At 55.0% G+C, this 20,042-nt stretch overlaps 9 protein-coding genes across 9 annotated transcripts; 3 read left to right on the forward strand and 6 right to left on the reverse strand.

Moving 5' to 3' along the window:
* Window positions 1-540: 540 nt before the first annotated feature.
* Window positions 541-1,913, forward strand: PG997_015093 (glycoside hydrolase family 5; the record flags this gene model as incomplete). The annotated part of the gene is made up of 3 exons (XM_066819407.1): window positions 541-717; window positions 755-1,219; window positions 1,257-1,913. The coding sequence occupies 3 exons, from the start codon at window positions 541-543 to the stop codon at window positions 1,911-1,913; spliced, it is 1,299 nt and encodes a 432-aa protein (XP_066661595.1).
* A 526-nt stretch (window positions 1,914-2,439) lies between these two features.
* PG997_015094 (uncharacterized protein) lies at window positions 2,440-3,937 on the reverse strand (the record flags this gene model as incomplete). The annotated part of the gene is made up of 2 exons (XM_066819408.1): window positions 2,440-3,282; window positions 3,404-3,937. The coding sequence occupies 2 exons, from the start codon at window positions 3,935-3,937 to the stop codon at window positions 2,440-2,442; spliced, it is 1,377 nt and encodes a 458-aa protein (XP_066661596.1).
* A 510-nt stretch (window positions 3,938-4,447) lies between these two features.
* Window positions 4,448-6,069, reverse strand: PG997_015095 (uncharacterized protein; the record flags this gene model as incomplete). Its single annotated transcript, XM_066819409.1, has 2 exons — window positions 4,448-5,945; window positions 6,011-6,069. 2 exons carry the CDS (start codon window positions 6,067-6,069, stop codon window positions 4,448-4,450), a joined length of 1,557 nt encoding a protein of 518 aa, XP_066661597.1.
* A 722-nt stretch (window positions 6,070-6,791) lies between these two features.
* Window positions 6,792-7,424, reverse strand: PG997_015096 (uncharacterized protein; the record flags this gene model as incomplete). The annotated part of the gene is made up of 1 exon (XM_066819410.1): window positions 6,792-7,424. The coding sequence occupies one exon, from the start codon at window positions 7,422-7,424 to the stop codon at window positions 6,792-6,794; it is 633 nt and encodes a 210-aa protein (XP_066661598.1).
* Window positions 7,425-9,614: 2,190 nt separating this feature from the next.
* PG997_015097 (uncharacterized protein) lies at window positions 9,615-10,530 on the forward strand (the record flags this gene model as incomplete). The annotated part of the gene is made up of 3 exons (XM_066819411.1): window positions 9,615-9,764; window positions 9,839-10,047; window positions 10,131-10,530. The coding sequence occupies 3 exons, from the start codon at window positions 9,615-9,617 to the stop codon at window positions 10,528-10,530; spliced, it is 759 nt and encodes a 252-aa protein (XP_066661599.1).
* Window positions 10,531-11,200: 670 nt separating this feature from the next.
* Window positions 11,201-13,032, reverse strand: PG997_015098 (putative kinesin-related protein KLPA; the record flags this gene model as incomplete). The annotated part of the gene is made up of 3 exons (XM_066819412.1): window positions 11,201-11,461; window positions 11,517-12,901; window positions 12,957-13,032. 3 exons carry the CDS (start codon window positions 13,030-13,032, stop codon window positions 11,201-11,203), a joined length of 1,722 nt encoding a protein of 573 aa, XP_066661600.1.
* Window positions 13,033-13,287: 255 nt separating this feature from the next.
* Window positions 13,288-15,091, reverse strand: PG997_015099 (P-loop containing nucleoside triphosphate hydrolase protein; the record flags this gene model as incomplete). Its single annotated transcript, XM_066819413.1, has 3 exons — window positions 13,288-13,451; window positions 13,600-13,633; window positions 14,597-15,091. The coding sequence occupies 3 exons, from the start codon at window positions 15,089-15,091 to the stop codon at window positions 13,288-13,290; spliced, it is 693 nt and encodes a 230-aa protein (XP_066661601.1).
* Window positions 15,092-16,363: 1,272 nt separating this feature from the next.
* On the forward strand, window positions 16,364-17,382 carry PG997_015100 (uncharacterized protein; the record flags this gene model as incomplete). Its single annotated transcript, XM_066819414.1, has 2 exons — window positions 16,364-16,822; window positions 16,897-17,382. The coding sequence occupies 2 exons, from the start codon at window positions 16,364-16,366 to the stop codon at window positions 17,380-17,382; spliced, it is 945 nt and encodes a 314-aa protein (XP_066661602.1).
* Window positions 17,383-18,145: 763 nt separating this feature from the next.
* PG997_015101 (uncharacterized protein) lies at window positions 18,146-20,033 on the reverse strand (the record flags this gene model as incomplete). The annotated part of the gene is made up of 2 exons (XM_066819415.1): window positions 18,146-19,862; window positions 19,954-20,033. 2 exons carry the CDS (start codon window positions 20,031-20,033, stop codon window positions 18,146-18,148), a joined length of 1,797 nt encoding a protein of 598 aa, XP_066661603.1.
* Window positions 20,034-20,042: the final 9 nt, after the last annotated feature.

The following is a 20,042-nucleotide window of genomic DNA, read 5'->3' on the forward strand; positions in this document are numbered from 1 at the left end:
AACAGTGAATCGCGCGGATCAGGCTGAGGTCCATCTCGCTTCTTTGACATACTCTAGAATTTTCCAGATTTATATGATGTGTCCTTTGAGACGCCCTCTTGTTGTTCCAATTGTCACACCGAATATGAAGCATTGAAAAATATTGCATGGGTTGTTGGTAAGGGTTAAGTCACCAGGTCGCTATTAGCTTGAATAAGACCAACATTGAACAACGCATGGGTGATGGGAGTCAGCACCTTGCATCCGACGAACTGGATCAACATCCAGCAAGCTGTTTACGGAACGCCATTACTTGAGCTGAGCGATGCTGACGGCAGTGGCGCGTAAAGCAAAGTGGACCGCAGGGAGATGTGCACTTTTTCCATAACTTGCTATTAATAGAATTTTGTCTTTCCTTTTCTTCATCCATATCGGGTTAGTTGATGGTGAGGAAGGCTACTATGAAAAAAGGTAATTCTCTCCAGTATTTATAGAGGTCGGGGTGTCTGGAAACCCATCCATGGACAGTGATCCAAGACATTTCATCTCTAAGAGCCCACAATGCTCCGTGTCACTATTGCCTCTATCCTTTTGGCCTGCGTCGTTGACGCATGGCTTCCCCAGGACCGCAGCGACCTTGCGGCGTTCAATCAAAGCCGTTACGTGGGAGAACTGGGAAGCGGTTCCAGCCCCATCTCCCAAACGGCGTTACCAAAATCCGAGGCGTCAACTTTGGTGGTATGTGTCAAAGTGGTTTTCTTCTCCTGCCCTCAAGATCAGGTCTTTATTCATGTATGCATCAACTAACCTTCCTGATATAGGCTGGCTGGTGTCCGAGCCTTGGATGATGCGAGATGAATGGAGGTCAATGGGCTGCACACTCGACTCTGACGTCTCCGAGTTCGATTGCATGCGGAACCACTACACGGGCAATAACCGCGCGGCGGGCAACCAAGCCTTCCAGAAACACTGGAGGGAGTGGATCAACGCCGACACGGTCCAATCTGTGCACGACGTCGGCCTGAACACCATCCGGATCCCAATCGGCTACTGGTCCTACAACGACATTGTCGACAAAGCTAGCGAGCCCTTCGCCGACGGCAACGCCATGCTTCCGTTCCTCGACGCCGTGGTACAGAAGGCCACCAACCTTGGAATGTACGTCATCATCGACCTCCACGGCGCTCCCGGAGGCCAGCAGCAGGACGTGTTCACCGGCCAGAACCCTAACCCCTGCCGGGTTCTTCAACGACTACAACTTCGACCGCGCCTGCAAGTGGCTCTCGTGGATGACGAAACGGATCCATAGCAACCCAGCCTACGCCTCCGTGGGGATGATCGAGGTCCTCAACGAGCCCGTCTCCAAGCACGACGCGGGCGGACGCTACCCCGCCCCCGGCGAGGACCCGGGCCTGGTGGAGAAGTACTACCCGCGCGCCCTCAAGGCGGTCCGCGACGCCGAGAGCGGCGTCCCGGACGACAAAAATCTGCACGTGCAGTTCATGTCCGCCAAGTGGGACGCGGGCAACCCGCGCCAGTCCTCGAGCGTCGCCAACGGCTTCGCGACGGCCTTCGACGACCACAACTACATCGGCTTCGCGCTGCAGAACACGGGCGACCAGTACCGGCTCATGCACCTGGCCTGCACCGACTCGCGGCTCGTGGGCGGGGAGGACTTCCGGATCACGGGGGAGTGGAGCATGACGTCAGGGGCCGACTGGCATGACGCGGCCTTCTTTAAGAAGTTCTTCACGGCACAGCAGCAGCTCTACGAGAAGCCCGGCATGAACGGCTGGGTCTTTTGGACGTGGAAGACGGAGCTGAACGACCCCCGCTGGACGTACTCGTACGGTACGTACTTGAACTATATCCCGACGACGGCGGCGGGGTTGGAGAATAACGTGTACCAAGATGTCTGTGCTGGATACAGATGAGGATTGGTCGAAATTATCCCACACGAATACGTGAGTAGGATGTGCATTCCTGGTTACTACGTATCACGGTCAGGGATAATTTTGGAGGATGTACCACCGCTCTAGACAATATGTATCTCGGAGTACGGCGCGGACAGAAGACTTAAATCAAGGAGATATGGTTCATATATATCCTTTTCCAAGGCGACAAGCCTATTCCATATCTATTAGCGTGAATGGTGTTTGTGTTAAGCAAAGGTGGCGTAAAATGTCCCCGACTGGTGACATGAACAAATCCGCGTTGGGCTACCCCTATTTAGGGTTATTCACGAGTAGGCACGCCGGAGCCTTCATTAATAATTATTACACTTAAAACTCGACTACCAAGTAATATTGCCACATAGCTTCAGCCTGAGTCGAAGGCAAGACTATTGCGAGAGTCTATCAAACAAATCATTGCATTGACGAGCTTGACTTAACTAGATGCCCGCCTCTTCAATTCTTCAAACATGCATTTGCGTCTCTCAAACACCCATCCCTACCAATCCTATGGCTTCGCCCCATCTAGCCCTGGGAATTCCACCCCAAATGCCAAGATAAACAGTACAGGAAACCACGTGAAGAGTGCCAAAATCTGACCGAATCCAATCTCCGTCTCGGACGTATGACCCTGTCCGTCCTCCACGGCTTTTGTTCGAATGAACATCAACATGATCCACTCCACCAGTGCCAAAAGAAGACAGACCACGCGGAAGACCGACCCGGCCTGACGCCAGTAGTATACCCCTCGATGTGGGATCCACGTGGAGAGTAGTATCCCCAGGACGGGAAGCGCCGTCGTCAAGCACACTACTGCCAACGTGTACTCGCCTGCCTGCGTGTACAAAAAGCCGCTCACCCGTATGTCGAGCCTGCCCCCAAACACGAAGCGGACAGGCGACTTGCGGCCCTGCTCGCCGACCACCCAGATCACCCAGACCATCACGACACAGAGGAGACACACCAGCGCCGGCAACACCCTAGGCAGCAGCAGGAGGAGTTTTCGTCGGCTTTTACCTCTTTGTGCGACGCTAAATACCCCTCTTTTCTGTTGCTGTTGTTGTTGTTGTTGTTGTCTTTCGTGGTGAAGGGTGTGGGCCACCATGACCGGCAGGACGGCGAAGGCGGGAGCTAGCGCCAACAGCCGATACTCGTAGATGTTGGGCAGGCGAAGGTCGCTGCGGATCGAGCTGGGCGTGGCGCGCGTCTCGGCAAAGGTTACGGCCGAGGCGACGGCGATGGAGAGGGCCAACATCATGGTGGTCGTGTAGAAGGCCGAGAACGACAGCTCCGCACGCCGGGGGCTACGGTCGTCGCGGTAGAAGCCGGAAAAGAAGGCGCAGAGGAGAAGCTGGGTCAAATACGAAGCCACGACCTTTTTATAAGAGAGATGGAATAAGCGTGAGTGTTTGTGCAATTAGATAAAGAAAGGGGCTAGCAGTATAGAGGGATAGAAGAGGAACGATTCTTACACCTGGTCCGGCGACGTCCGGATTGCCGATTGTTTCCAAGTCATTCCGGACCAAATCGTGGCACGTTGTTCGCGGGCCATGGATGACGTTGAAGAAGGGCTGGGCCCGGGTAAGATTGAATCTGACCTTCTTGTCCCTCGTGGCGGCAATCGCCGTCGCGTTCTTGCAGAAGGCGACCGGGCTCCGGGGGTAGTGGCCCTTGAACCACCACTGCTCGATCTCGCAATCCTGCGGCATTTTCTTCTTGTCGCCGCCGTGGGCGGGGCGGAAGCCGTCCCGGATGTACCCGAGCACATGTTGGGGATCGGCCGAGCAGTAATCGTACTTCCTGTTCTTGTTGACCGCCTGCAGGATGAAGTTGAGTTCGCCGCAGTTCTGCGTGGGGTCGAAATGGACCGGCGTCAGTCGTTTGACAAAGTCGCTCCTGAACTCACAGCCAGGGACGCCCTTTCGAGCGTCTTGGCTGGAAAATACGGGGAAAAGGAGTAAGATGGTGCACCAGAGCGTGGGGAATGTCGGAGTTAGCGTCACCATGGTGCTCGTCTCGGCTCAAGCCAGCCAAATAAGAGGAATTACTGGATAAAACTGTTGAACATGATGTAAAAGTCCGAATAGAACATCTCAACAGGCTATTCAAATATGAAGATGAACGTCTGCCTGAGGAAGTCTGGACTCTTCCTAACGTGTGGTAGGGGACAACCCTGAGTGCTGACAACCCAATCAACGTTTGCCCACCACAGTTAATCTCCGCGATCTATGCACAATCGGTTTCAGGTTGAAGGACAGCCAGCCAGCCTTACGCTGCCAAGTGATAGGGTTATTGTTAGTACACAAATTCGACAATTTCAGAGCAGGCTGTGTGGATAGATTCATGATACAGACCCATGCAGATGCTACGTAACATCGGCACGACGAATCTTACGATCCCGAGGCGGTGCCAGAGGGAGCAAGCGCAGGGGTCCAGGAATTCATTCCTTTTGCTGTGCGAGCACTCCACGCAGGCATCTGTATTATCCGTACAATCGGGTATAGCAGGGAACACTTTCAAGGCTGGCTCGCGAGTTGGTTCAGCCACCTCTCCATATCCGCCATGATGCGCTCCCCCAGCGTCACATCGACAGCGCAGTCCGCCCAGTTCGCACCGACCCACATGCCCCGGCCGGCGACACTGACGGGCGAGAACTCGATGGCGGCGGCGGGGATCTCGGCGCTGAGGCCGAACTGCGCCCGGCTGATCGCCCAGCTCTTCTTTATTCCTTCGTGGTCGGACTCGATGTCGTCGTTGCCGCCGCCCCCTTTCATCACGCCGATGTTGGTCACCAGCCACGAAAACTGCCGCTTCCGCTTCGCCATGTCCCCCATCGTCTTCTGCCAGTCCGTCACGAACTTGAAGATCCCCACCAGGTCGTTCCGCAGCCCGGCCTCCAGCCTCTGCTCTATCGCCCGCCGGCTCTTTGCTGAGACAGCCCATAGCTCACTTATAAGGTCGGCAGACAGAGCTTTCCCTTTCCCTTCCCCCTCGCCGACGGCATCCGAGGGCAGCATTTTGGAACGGATGCGCTTCACTAGGCTGGTGTCGTACTTGTGGACCGCCTGCGTCACGTAGTTGCCCACTACCCTGCCGGAACTACCCCACGGGGCGTCTGCCGGGGCCGGAGGCAGGTTCCGGCGGTGGTCCATGACGGTGGAGCTCTGAAAGGCCGGGGCGGCCTTGCTGTTGAGGTGTAGGGAGAAGGTGAGTAGCGCCAATCCGTGGATCAGGCCGGTGATGGTGGTCTTGTTCTGTCGGCAGAGGGCTAGGATCGCCGACAGAGAGGCGTCATCGATGAAAAAGGATCGGAACTGGGTTTTGTACGGAGAGGTACGAATGGGGCACCAAGTGGCCAGGGACTTGTCCCTATTGAGAGCCGAGGGCCGGATTTCTTCCCAAAAGACCTTGCTGAGGTACTTGAGATCTACCGGCATCTTCTTCAAGTCCTCGATCGGGCTTGGAAGCATGGGAGACGCTTCAGGTAGTCTGAGGATATTGGCCTCCAGTCCTTCCCACGCGTATTCCCCGTTCCCGGTGGAGTTGAGCAGCTCGAGAAAGTCTTCGTGGAACACCTTGGCGCCAGCGCCGTCGAATTGGGGGTGGTTCCAAGTCAGCATAACCTCCATGGAAGGGGCATGTCCCTGTCGGAAAATGGTAACCCTCCAGTTCGGCAGCTTGACGGAAAAGTCTGGGAAGCGGTCGTCGAGCTGAGTGCAAAAGGCTTCTTGCATCGTTGTCTCAAAGTCGTCATACTCTCCGACTTGGATCCATTTTATATGTTGCGTCAGGTCGAGGCTATCCAGCTGGAGCCACGACGGACTCTTGGAAGTGGCATCGGTCATACCGACCTGCAGCATCGGATGTCTCATGATGGTATCCACGATAGCGACCTTGACTGCTTCTTCCAGCTGGGCCTCTGCCGATGCGAGACGTGACGGGATCTCATAGCGGCAAGAGAGGATAGTGCCACGATACTGGTCGAGTATGTACATGGCCAGTTGGTACGCCTCACTAGACACATGGTTGTTGGTTAGATACCCCGAGATGCCATGCTACGATGCGGGAAAGATGCTTACTTGATTCCGAACTTGCGGAGCACCGATGTGTCGGCGCCATGCTGGGATATTGGTGCCATGGCTCATTGCTCACGCGGCGAACCGTCAATAGGCATTTGGTGGACTGACAATTGGGAAGCGCCAGAGCACGCGTCCATGAGATGTCAGATGTCGTTGTTTGGTAAAACAATAGACGAGAGAGATTAATAGGAGGTGGCTGGGTCAGCTCAAAAGACCGGATGACGGCGTTAGGCCCGGGGAGACTACCGGTCGCGTTCATCCAACCAATGAGCTGCTAGCCTCGCCCCCTAGCCACTAACTAACCCCTTGTGGCTGTTCCACTTTCCTGGATCTAGACTACAAACGGTTTCTCAACGGTCACTCGCTTCCTCCTCATGCTGACTCAATGACGATACATCTGCTTAGCGGACATCCAATTGAGTCAGCATGGGGTGAGTTATGTGAACTCTGCTAGCGACCTTGGATCATAACGATTACGCAGTGTGTATCCCGAGGTTTACGCCACTTCGACTGCAGCCAGTTGTCAGTCGTTGAACCCGAATTGTTTACTGCTGGGAAATTTCTACAAATGTCATACGCCGGCGAAAATGATGTCGTTGATTGGACCAGTGAAGAAGCAGCATAATGGAGACATTGGAGAATCGACGAGCAGTTATCGAAGTATACAGACGCAGCACCAACTTCCCCTCCTAAGTTTGAAGATACTCATAGGCCTTCTTTCCTCTTTTTTCGACTCCCATTTTCCACTTGTATCAAGCATCATGGATGCAGAGGTAGTAATTCAGCCTTCATCATCCTCGGAGTCTGACGGCTGAGCGACCTGTTCTCTCACCACTTGGAGCAATTTCTTAACTAACTCGGTGTGGTCCACGAACCGAACCGACCACTGTTCGATGCTCCGTTCCATCGCTCTCATACCCGATCTCATTCGTTTCAACTGAGAAGCCCTGACGCCCGCCCACGCCGGCCCTGGTCGCATTCCTTTTCTCATGAGCCCGCACTGCAGGAGCAATTCTGAAGGAATTGCCTGGAGTGCGAACGAAGATTCGAGCACCTGCACTGTGGCTGTAATGAGGCCGCTCAAAGGCTGGCGTTCGTACTCCGAGTCCGTGGTCTCAGCGGCTTCTTCTCCTGCGCACTTCGATGGGCCGGCCGGCTTTTCAAGGTCGCGGGTTGGGGCTCTGAAGGAGCACTGACCAGACCGGCCGTTGTAGAAGCAGTTGGCACATGCCCCGGCGATCGGATCAGACTTGACGGCAGGGCTCGCGGTAACACATTGACGCCACAGCCCGTTGCCCTTGCGGCACCTCGTACAAGCATCCGACACGTTGCGGCGCGCGTCGCCTGTGACCTGTGTCAAGACAGCGCGAAGGTTCTGGGCGCCGTTGCGGGAGGCCTGGAACAGCTGCACCATTCGCTTGCCCTGGGTGTTGGGATCTAGATTGTTCTTCGGGGCCAGCACGAGTGTCTCGGCAAAATGTTTATTTGTTGCGTTTGCATCGACCGGGACTTCGGGGACTTCCGGGTAGGTAGCGAGAACATATTGCCAGGCTTCCGAGGTTCGCCACACATTCTCGATTGCTCGGCTGGCCTGGGTTCGTGGTGGCAAATTGGGGGAGGCAAAGGGGTTCGGGTGGGAGTCGCAGCCGAGGGAGGAAGTGTGCTGACTGAGGCGTCGGAGAGTGAGCTCGATGAACACGATGACGACAGGATGGTTTGAATCCAGTGTGTTGTAAACCACGGAAGAATTGAACGGAGGCGAAAAAAGACGAACACTGTGTCCATAGGCGGCTAGGAAGGTATAGCAAACAAACGAGGGCAGAGTAGAATGTCGCCGCGGTTGGATGCAGCTCACGTGACAGAATGGGTTCTGGCAGTCTCGGTCTGCTACCCATTCTGTGAGCTTTTGAAACAACGATCATGCTGCTAGGCTTATGGTGCATGTGTACGTGTTGTATTAGTATCTAAACACCCCGATGCCGATGATAGAAACGCCTGCAGATGACGGCCATGACGGGCCAATATCCCACAACGGGTGTGCCAATGGCCACAAATCTACCCTTAATGAAATCAGGAAGGCTTTGGTATGCCACATGTCGCAATCGGTACAGTGGACGCGCCTCCGGAGCTTTTAACTTCACTTTCCATACAACTGCGGCTTCCACGCAGAATGCCAACTTTTCTGGTCCGTCATGGGTAAACCTGTAGCAAATGGTCATCGATGTAGCCGCCAGTAGTCAATGTGAGCAATGGATGACTGCTTATGGTTTGGCTAACGATGTATACACGAGTAACGCGTCGTGTATACTCTCCTTTCGTCTTTTTCAGCGGCCTCTTAGGCGTTGCATGTGGTGACAGTGCTTTTGGTACTCGCAGTGGCAGGTTATGACCGGCAAGCTTTCGACTACGCTTTTAAAAAAGTAGAAACGGCCATGGGAAGTGGGAAGATCATAGATCATATCAGACTGTCTGTTGGTGCCACGGACTTGTATAGCTATGTCAGTGTTCAAGTAGATATCGACTCGTCCAAGAATACAAATACGGCCTGAAGTGCTTGAGCTGCGGAGAAGTAAGCAGGCAGTCTTCATAACCTATTTGAACCGTAGATGCTTGATTAACTGAAAACAGATATGTTTTGCCTCCCCTATTAGTTCTTCACAACAGGATATCACCTGCATGGCAAGAACGGTGGATGTGTTGCAAACACTTCACTCAGGATGGAGATACACACAGTAAGACATCGGTAAGGACACCCCCTGTTAGGATTATTCGCCATTATGCAAATACCAGCTTGGGTCTGGATAGCCATAAATGCATACGGGGTTATGACTATAAAGCATTGATATCGAACCTGTCACACCTTTGCCTTGTCTTGGCGTGGCTTCCAGACATCCGACACCAGATTATCAGCAAGGAGGTTCGTGGTGCGTCACGAGAGTACCTAATTTCTGTGACATGATGGCTATATTAATGTCATATTAGATTATTTTTAAGGCATAATGCCCGTCCTCGGTTCTACTTCTACCGGCAAAATGGGCGAAACCGTCGCGGGCCCTCTCCTTCCGCCCTAATCAATCGGCCAAAATGTCCATTCCGGCAGTTGTTATGTCACATGCCTACTGGTACTTGGTCGAAAACAACAGCAGTTTCCAGTCAGAACAAGGAGAAGCTTAATCTGGCAGGTTGCATTGTGTCTGTCGCAGATCGTTGCCAATGTCGTCACGCCGCATTCCCCCAGCAGCTGGCGCCAGGCAGCTCGAGAAAAGAAAGAGAAAAAAGATGAAGAAGAAACACCCGAGCTTCAATCTCGCAATGGGGTATGTTGATATCGTGCCAACAGCACGACCGTATAGCATTTTACTATAACTCCGTGATGATGCCTCCTTGTTGTTGACCCAAGGTGCCGCCAAGAACCGATCGAATCAGGGTTACGGATGAAGAAATTAGGGGGAAACTCCGTGTTTGACGAAACTCCGAAGTACACGAAAAGTCTTCCGTGATCTCGATCGGCGACGGTTCCAGCACACCAATAGCTGAATCGGACGTCATTCCGATTTCTGCTCGCGGCTCTATATTACCTCTCCACATTAACCTCCGGACCTTGATGCGGACGCTATTGCCCGTCCTGGCGGTGATCTCCGCCGCCTGGGCGCAGACCTGGACGACTGGATGGGACTCCAAGGAGTTTCTACAGTACGGATGCCGGCCCATCATGTTATTCTTCGCGAAAGCGACCTTTGAGCCGGGTAATATGGTAAGGAGTAACATACATCATCATGACCGAGACCCGAAGTCAGTCTAATTAATACCCGTGAACCGACGACATAGGGCAACACCGTCGGCCCCCAGCTCTCCAACAGCCTCAAGTCCGCCTTCGGCGTGACCAACCTCGCGACCGAGGGCATCGACTACTGGGGCCTGCCGATCGGCAACTTCTACCCGGGCGGCGCGCCGCCGTGGGCCATTACCGAGATGGCCCAGCTCCTCACGGCGGCCGCGGCGTGTCCCAACTCACGCATGATCATCTCCGGTTACAGGTCCGTCTTTCTCACTCCCCCCATCCCTTTCAAATCACATTTGCTGCACATACTGACCCGCGTCCCCTCTCTTCCCCAAACAGCCAAGGCGCCGCCATAACCCACCGCGCCGTCCAAACCCTCCCCGACGAGGTCAAGTCCAAAATCGCCGGCATCGTCACCTTCGGCGACACCCAGACCCTGCAAGACGGCGGCCGCATCCTCGGCTTCCCCACCAACAAGACCCTCATCATCTGCAACCTCGGCGACGTCATCTGCACCGGCACCCTGCTCGTCTACCCCGTCCACCTCGACTACATCAAGTGGGTCCCCACCGCCGTCGCCTACCTCATCGAGAGGCTGCTCGAGGCCGACGCCCGCGACCCCTTCATGGGCCTCATGGGCGCAGACCCGGTGCCGCCGCCCGCCCTCCCAGAGCCGTCGGCTTGGCCTTCGGCGTGGACGTCGTCGCTGGCGCCGATGCCAACACCGTCCAATGGGTGATTGCAGGGGAGTGAAGCGATTGATCATGACTGCCGCGCTTTTGGAGCAATGAAGAGACTTGCAGATAACGAAATGTAGATCACTTCTCTAGTTATTGATGTGTACTTGTGGTATACAGCCCCCAACAACCCTATTTCTACAGTGTCACATTCCTCTCTCTCTTCCTCTTCCACCTTTTCAATATGTACTGCCTCCCTCCTCTCCTGTGCAAAAACGGGCCATCAGTTCATGATAGCTGGGAATATTGTGCAAAAATAACCAGGCCAGGGGGTGGGCAAACGGAAAAAACCATGACTCTTTCCACAACCCGTGGGCAAAACATCACCAAAAGAAAACTAAACCCCCCTTCTTGACGCCAAGCCCATGACCCCCTTTCCGAAAACCCCTGAGATGATTGGCCAAGGTGTCCTCATGCAACTCCAACAAGAAATAGTCAATGTCCATAGAATAGGTAATTCATTTTTTGCTCGCTTGCTCCAACACGATGCCACCGACAAGATTGTCCCCCAAAGCAATTGTCTGTCCGCTTGCGAACTATCGAACAGTCTTCTTCACGGTCCCTGATCGGCCAGTCTTGACAGCCTTGAGCGCCCCCTGCTGACCAGGCTTGGCTTTGGATACCTGTAAACCACCACAATTAGTATCAAACAAACGAATCATCACACCAATGTTAGGGAAAACATACCGTCGTGGCAAAGTCCAGACTGCTGACAGTCTCCTTGATGTCATCTCGGAGCGGGCTGATCATGACGAACATCAGCGTCTTGCAACTGCCGCCCAAGCAGCTTTCCAACATGCGCGTCAGGGTCGAGTTGCGGTAGGGGATGTGCGAGGCGTTGTCCGCCAGGGCCGTCATGACTTGGCTGAGCGTCGACAAGCTTTTGTTGATGCTCGCGGCCTCCTTGAAGTTGTCGCCCTCAACCTGAGACTCCTTCACCCGCTCCGGATCCGGCCAAGTCGATGAGGTTCAGCACGCCTTCGCTCACCGTGCCGTCGGCGTTGGTGCCGGTGAGCTTGAGAGTAAATACCGAATGAGACCGGGATGACTCGCGGTTCATCTTGGTCGCAGCAACCGTGCGGTTCTTCATGGCCGTCTCGAGCATAGTCTGGACTGCATCGGGAGAATCGAGGTCCGTTTCTTGAGACGTGACGAAGAACTTCTTGGAAGCGGGGTCTTGACGGAGTTCGACCTGGTTCCGGGTGCCATCGGAGCCAAGTAAGTCGAATAGCTTCTCGTTGTAGACCTCGGTGAAGGAACCCGTCATCTTGTACTGCCATCCCGCATCCTTGAGCTCTTCGGTCGCCTGGTAGATCATGCTCGTCGCACTGGGGATGATGGAATCCTGACCGCTGCTCATGGTGTATGTCTTGCCGGATCCCGTCTGGCCGTAACAGAAGATGCAGACCTTCTGGCCGTCCAAAGCGCTTTGAACAAGCTGACTAATCTCGTCAAAGACCTTCTTATTGCCTTCGTCCGGAATGAACACGCGCTCAAAGTCATACGGCTTGGGTTCCAGCACCTCTTGCTGGAGGTAGTTCCTGGTCGGAACCATGAGGGTCATCTTGCCGATATGGTCGTCGTAGTCACCGACCTCAGTGGCGATTTGGGCACACTCCGTCTCGTTTCGGCCCGGACGGATACGACACATGACCCGAATGTTGCCCTTCATGGTCTGCAGCTGCTCAAACAGCTTTCGACGTCTCGTCTCCTCAACACGAAGCTTGGCCTTGGTTTCTTGTGCCTCACGCTTGGCGGCAAGCGCTTCGTCCTGGGCAGCCTTCTTCTCGGCGGCCATGACACGGAAGTTCTCCAGCTGCTTCTGCTCATCTCCCTTCAGGTGAATAAGAGCGGTCTGGCCGGCGGATACCTGGTTCTCAAGCTCGGTAATGCGAGCTTCTTTCCGGCACAGCTGAGCATTCATGTCGTCTTGGATAACCTTGGCTCGCTCCAGCTCCTTCTTAGTGACTTCGAATTGAATCAATTGTGCTTCCAAGTCTTTGCCGCTCTCCTCAACACGCAGCCGAGCACTCTGCTTCTCTTCATCCAAGAGCTTCTCAAGGTCCTCGGATACCTTGTGCGCCTCGCTCAATTGGCGTGCGAAATCCGCGGCCAGCTCTTCTCTCAAGGCCTGCAGGCGCTTCCGTGATTCGCGTTCCAAGTCATCCTTCTCTCGGTTGAAGTCGCGTATCCTGTTGTCAATATCATTCCTGTGTTCGCGCAGCAGATCTTCGGCGTCGTTACGCCGCGCTCGTTTCTCGTCCTCCAGATCACGCTCGAGCGTGAAGATCCTGCGTTCAGCTTTGTCGAGTTCTGATTGCATCTCGGACTTCTTCGACTCGAGGTCGGTCTTCAATGACTCCAGTTCCGTTGCTACACAACGAGTCAGCGTCGTGCAACCAAGTCATCCTTCCCGTCAACCGCTTACCTTTGAGGCGAAAAGTAGCAACATCCTCTTCCAAGGTCTTCTGGCCAATGATGGAATGGTTGATGATATCCTTCATGGCTTTGAATTCGGATTCAAAGGTGCCTAATCTCTCGTCCACATCCCAGGCTACAAAGTTTGTCACGTTAGAAAACCTATTCAAGAAAGAGGGAGACTTTTTAAAGGAGATTGTGACGCCACCATCTTTGCAGTCCGGATGGATTTGTAGGCAGACTCAAATGTTCGGGTCTGCTGTTCAAACTGCTCAATTGTTGGTGTCTTGGGGACCACTGGGCCTTCCTTTAGACCAAGGCGAGCCGATGGCTCCTCCGGATCAATGACGGCACGTTGAGGCGTCGTGAAATTCGGAGGCGGCATCATCAAGCTGCTTGGTGACGGTGTCTTTGGTGACGGCGTCTTCGGTGCCGGATTCACTTGATCCGTGTCGCTTGGGGCCGAGGCATCTGACCTTCTGCCCGCAATTGATAAAGATGCCATCTGGTCACAGATAGAGGCTTCTCTGTCTGCTGGTATGGGTGTCGCATATGCGGCGGGCACGCCCTTTGCGGGCACGCCCTTCCGCCTTTGCTGATTGGCAAGTTGCTGCAGCTTTTTGCCTTGGCAAGCTGTCGCGGGATCTTCGTACCATTTTTCTTGTTGTTGGGGTTCTGCTGCTCCTCCTCGCGAACGCCCATTGATGTCACAGGACGGGCAGTCCTGGAGTTTGTGGATCGAACACTTCCAGTTCGACCGTGGGAGTAGGATGTGTGTGATGAGCGTGATGGTGGTCGACTTCCTGGGCCGATGCTGCTAGCGTAGCTGCTATTCGAGGTATGTCGTGAAGTGTTTGAATTGTAAGATATCGGGCGCGTTGAGGTAGCGTTTGGTTTAGCCTGGCCATAAGCAAAATCGTCAGCACATTCGGGATCCCCAATACACATCAAACACAAATCATAGAGGCATTGCATGGTCAGAGGCGTTGGCGGACATGAAGGCAATCCAACCAGTCAACATCATGAAGGTTTTCCTGAAATAGCCTGGGCTGGTGGTCGGAGTAGTTGGCATTGAGCTGAAGGGAGACTCCCTTCCCACCAAGCTCCTCTTTGTTCAGCCATGAGACGAAGAGGTTGAAGCTTCTGATACGGCTCGGAATCCAGAAGAAGGTGCGTCGGAAACCAGAATAGGTCTGAGGTCTTGTGGTGGCCCGGCTTGATTGTTCCAGTGAAGTCGACAGGGATGGCGTGGACAGGGTCGAGAAGACATCTCTTGGATTGAGAAGGCGTGATAAGATAAAGCCCAGAATCACCCGCCATTCTTTGCTGATCGATCGCCAGATCCGGAAGACGAATTGGCGAAGTCGCAGGCAGCAGATAGCGCAGGTGAGGCAAAGCAATTCCAACAATAACCTGAAAAGAATGATATGGATGGAAGAATTCGGCCGCGGCATAGTGCAAGAAAGAAGCTAGGGTCGAGCCAAAGACATAATGGTTGCTGAGAATGCCTGGGAGATGTTGTTTCGGAAGTCCGGGGAGCCTCATGCATGCCGTGGTTGGATTCATTGCCATATCGCCGGGAGCCTCTCGCGACTTGGGCTTGGGAAGAGGGGGGAAGGTATGATCAAAGAATGGAAAGTGCCAACTTACAATGTCCTTGAGCGCACTTCCCTTGACGAAGCTTCTAGCGGGGGTGGGAGCCGCTATCTGCGACCTTGCGCCGCCAGGGAACTCGGATGCCTTCTCGACTAACGTCTTGCGCTTTGGTTCGGGTTGCATAACTGCAAAGGCAATACTTGTCAGCAGTCGCGACCGGTAAGCCGACAAACGTCCCGGAGAAAATCCATCGCCGGAGGCGGAGGAGGAGGCGGAGGGAGTCGGATCCGTACCTGGTGGCGGTAACCCTCGTTTGACGCCGCTGGTCGCATTTGCCGACGGGCCCATGCGAGTGTTGGATTGCGACTCGCTGATCTCGTGCAGGCCTTGCGATGTCGAGGACGATAGTTGCGGCAGTCTCGTCTGCGGTGGTCGGAGGCCCGAAGGCTTGCTGCTGTTGTACTGCATCGACCCAAAGTTAGCCTCCTGGTACTGGGCGTTCCGAGGGCCCAGATGGGACAGCAAATCGTCGATGACGATGGCGGCCATCCGGGACAGACAGGCACACGTACCCCGTTTTCCATGTCGACGTTGGCCATGATTCTCCGGTTGATGGCGATCTGAAAGGCCAGAATAGAAAGGAGGAGCCAAGCTCCAGATGGAGAAGCACCAGCAGGTGTGGACGGCCTTGACGGAGGCGTCTTGTTGTTTTGGTTATATACAGAGGCTGATCGACTGCAAGAAGCAGCGGTTGCGGTGGTAGCGACGCGGAGGGATATGGGCGGGACTGCTGACCGCCAGTGTCGTCGTGGGTTGTAAAGCGCGGTAATGGAGGTGATGAAGTCGGGATTGAAGAGGCCCCAGAGTGCTGAGAGCTTAATGCGCCGGGGAACGTTTTTGTGCAAAGCACCAGCTCGTCGTCATTTGGGGGGATGATACACAAATGCGCCTGGATGTGGATGACTGCCACCTCAAGGAGCGGGACTTTAGATTAAAACACGGCCAAAGTTCCCTTGCCGCTTGTCTTGCTCAAGTGGATTGTTTATCCTGCAACCGGATTGGGATAGGTGTTGCTATGTCAATAACGGGCGTGCGGGTCAAAAAGATGCACGAGCCACATGCCAAAGCCACACTCTTATCTCTTGATAAGGGAGCTACGCCACGTCAATCAAGTGCCGTGACAGGTACGTATACGTGGCGCTGTGGCTGGCCGCCCATTAGCTCATCGATGCAACATGGCAACTTTTTAATCCCAGGCCTGTCTCACACCACATTTCCAAAAGCGATATTCACATGTCACACCCCGTTGCTGTTGCTGCTACTCGAGCTAGGTTCAACAGCTGCTGGCTTCGCAAGTAAGCAACCATCTACCAAGTCGGATGCGAATGCGATCCTGCCAGGAAAAAAGCCCTTACGGAGCTATTTCGATGCTTTGACGCACTTACTTGATTAATCATTACCTGTTCCTACCTTTCACTTTTTACCTTGTCCTGTCCTGGACATATTTTACGAGCTCGTGGCTGTCAGGTACTGTTTGTCTTGTTTGCTGTGCAACCATAAGCCTACACCAGCCTGCCTTCTTCCACTGTGATGTCTCGATAACCCGTATCTCGACTTCGAAGCCTGCGCATACAACATCATCTCTACAGACCTCGAAGGTGCCCCGACCAGCATACCCATACGACACAGAAACGTCCAACAGATCCTTGTCCGCTCCGAATCCTTGCGCTCCCCGCGCCACCACCATATCCGCGAAGCGACACCGAACTTCCAACAACCCTTCCTCTCTAGATCGGTAGACATTCAGTCCAGCCCGCCAAGATGGAGAAATACACACAATACCGCGACCGTAGCACGGGCATCTCCCCCTTCATGCCGCACAAGACCCCGACCTCGACGACGTCGCTGATCCTCCACGCCTTCATCTTCACCTTCCGGCTGCCCCTCTTCCTCTTCTACAGCGCCGTCTATTTCCTCCTGCTCACGCACCTCCCGCTGCCCGTCTTCGCCCGCAAGCTGCTGCTCTGGGGCTTGCTGGGCATTCCGGGCATCTGGTGGGTCGACTTGCAACTCGACGGCGTGAAGCGGGGCTCCCTCTCGCAACAGCCCCCGAACCGCGTCCCGCACCCGGGCTCCGTCATCGCGGCTCAGTTCACCAGCCCCGTGGACGCCATCTACCTCGCGGCCATCTTCGACCCCGTCTTCACGGTCAGCTACCCCGGCACCACCAAAGTGCGCCAAGTCTCCCTGCTGAGCGCCATCCTCCTCGCCCTCGGCCCCGTGCTCCTGCACGCCCCCACACCTCGGCCGGCCACAACCCCCACAAGCTCGTCAGCCTCCGCCGCGTCGTCGAGCAGAACCGCCACCGCGCCGTCGTCGTCTTCCCCGAGTGCAGCACCACCAACGGCAAGGGCATCCTGCCCTTCAGCCCGAGCCTGCTCTCGGCCCCGCAAGACGCCCCCATCTTCCCCGTCAGCATGCGCTACACGCCGCAGGACATCACGACGCCCGTGCCCGGCGCCTACTTCTCCTTCCTCTGGAATTTGTTATCGCGCCCCACCCACCTCATCCGCGTCCGCATCGCCGAGGCCGTCACCAACCGCGACATTGTTGGGAGCAGCACCGACTCCTCCATGATGACCCCGTCCCCCGGCGAGAACAGCGAGGACGACGACGACTACTTCGGCGCCGGCGAGGAGAAGCCCACGCCCGAGCAGTATAGGGTGCTGGACCGCGTCGGCGAGGCGCTCGCGCGGCTGGGCCGGAACAAGCGGGTTGGTTTGACCTTGAAGGACAAGGCGGCCTTTATCGAGGCTTGGTCTAAGAACGGGAAACGGTAAATGATGGAACGACGGACACCGAACACGAGAAGAAACAAATGGTGGACAAAACGGAATTCGAAAATGGAATGATACGAAACTTGAGCCTGGCGACCAAGGCTGGAATGGATATTATATGTATGACTTGTGTGTATGTGTACTTGGGTGCGTTTGCATTGGGCAGCAGGCAGGCATAGCTGGGCTTTCTCTCTCTTTTTACATTTTCTTGGAAGCGAGAGCGTTTTTGGTTTCCTTTGCAATGGGTGTAACGTGCCACGAATCCTGATTACATACTTCAGGGGGGTTACATTTGTACGCGGACGGTTGACTGTCATTATTTTGTCTTGGTCAGTTGATGATTCCCCAAGCAACGCTCTTGTCTTTTTCCAGACGTTCTTCGATCAGAAGAGTAAAAAACAACAATTAAATCATGGATCGCTCCATGAGAGTACAGCATAACTCTACACCGTCACCCTGTCTTCGTTGCTCATGTCAGTATACTTGACTTCATGTCGTACCTGAGAATAGGTGCTCAGAATTCATAGTCGATGTTCCTGAAAGAGGACAGGTACGAGACAAGTGGCAACACATCTCAGCAGGGTATGTGGGTACAATAACTATCTTCCTTTTTCGGTTCAAATAACGAAGAAATAAACATCATGCGCCTTTTTTACGGTCCAAGCCAGCCAAAAAACCAGGGAATTAGTATGTACATGTCTGCCATATCGTAACGTACGCCTCCTTTTCAACTCTAGTAGTAGTAGTCACCCCTCAACGATAACACTTAGTCGGTGATACATCCCAAGCTAGCGTTCTTGACAACCCGCGCATACTTGCTCAGGGTGCCCTTCTTGTACCTAGGCTCGGGCGCCTTCCACAGCTTCTTGCGCTCCGCCTTCTCGGCCTCGCTGACCTCCCAGTCGATGACACGCTTCTCCGCGTCGATGGTAATGACATCGCCGTCCTCGACGAGACCAATGGGGCCTCCCTCCATGGCCTCGGGCACGATGTGGCCGATGATGAAACCGTGGCTGCCGCCGGAGAAACGACCATCAGTCAAGAGCGCGACGTCCTGACCAAGTCCAGCGCCCATGATGGCGGAGCTGGGCTTCAGCATCTCGGGCATACCGGGGCCACCGACGGGACCGTCATAGCGGATGATGACGACCGTCTTCTCGCCCTTCTTGATCTCACCCTTTTCCAGCGCAGTGATGAAGTCCTCCTCGCGGTTGAAGCAGCGCGCCTTACCGGTGAACGTGAGACCCTCCTTGCCCGTGATCTTGCCAACGGCACCGCCGGGCGCCAGAGATCCACGGAGGATGGTGATGTGGCCGGTAGGCTTGATGGGGTTGGAGAAGGGGCGGATGACCTTCTGGTCTTCGGGGAAGTCCTTCCAGGACTCGACGTTCTCCTTCATCGTCTTACCCGTCACGGTGACGCCGGAGCCGTCGACGATGCCCTCCTTGAGCAGGAACTTGAGCAGGGCAGGTGTGCCGCCAATCTTGTGCACGTCCTCCATGACGTACTTGCCGCTGGGCTTCAGGTCGGCCAAGAAGGGGGTGCGGTCGCTGACGGCCTGGAAGTCGTCGATGGTCAGCTTGATGCCAACGCTGTCGGCGATGGCGATCAAGTGCATGACGGCGTTGGTGCTACCACCCAGTATATTGACGACAATCATGGCGTTCTCGAAGGCCTGGCGGGTCATGACATCGCGGGGGCGGATATCCTCCTTGAGGATGTGCTTGATGGCCTCGCCAACGCTCTCGCACTCGTTGCGCTTGGCGGGGTCCTCTGCCGGGAAACTGCTGCTGCCGGGCAGAGTCATACCAAGGGTCTCGATAGCGGAAGCCATGGTGTTGGCAGTGTACATGCCACCGCAAGCACCGCTTCCAGGGCAGGCGTGGCGGATAATGTCGAAGCGCTGCTCCTCGGTGATCTCGCCGGTGATGTACTGGCCGTAGGCTTGGAAGGCGCTGACCAGATCGAGAGTAGCACCAGACTTGCTGCAACCAGGCTTGATGGTTCCACCGTAGATCATGATACTGGGGCGGTTGAAGCGGCCCATGGCCATCAGGACACCGGGCATGTTCTTGTCGCAACCGGGCAGGGAGATGTTGGCGTCGTACCACTGACCGCCCATGACGGTCTCGATACTGTCGGCGATGATCTCACGGCTCTGGAGAGAGTAGCGCATGCCGGTGGTTCCCATGGAGATACCGTCCGAGACACCAATGGTGTTGAATCGGTAGGGGACGAGGCCGGCCTTGGCAACGGACTCCTTGACGATGGCGGACAGGTCCATGAGATGCATGTTGCAGGGGTTTCCCTCATACCACACCGACGAGATACCGACTTGGCCCTTGTTCATGTCGTTCTCCGACATGCCGGTGGCGTACAGCATGGCTTGCGAAGCACCCTGGGACTTGGGCTGGGTGATGGCACGCGAGACCTTGTTGAGGTCCTTCTCATATTGGAACGATCGGCTCGTGCTCAGGAAGCGACTAGATGTGTGAATGCCATGGTCAGCAGTAGCTCACCCCAGAAGATGACATCGCGAGCCAATGGGTATAGAGGAGGGAGTATTAAGCATACGCATTTTGTGTGGCAGACACTCGCGAGCTGCGAGCCAGAGCTCCCGCAGCTCTGGCCCGGAGGAGGTTCTGCACAGCCATGGTGGATAG

The sequence above is a fragment of the Apiospora hydei genome (assembly GCF_038363865.1).
Source record: "Apiospora hydei strain CBS 114990 chromosome Unknown utg000010l_segment0_segment0, whole genome shotgun sequence".
NCBI classification, from domain to species: Eukaryota; Fungi; Ascomycota; class Sordariomycetes; order Amphisphaeriales; family Apiosporaceae; genus Apiospora; species Apiospora hydei.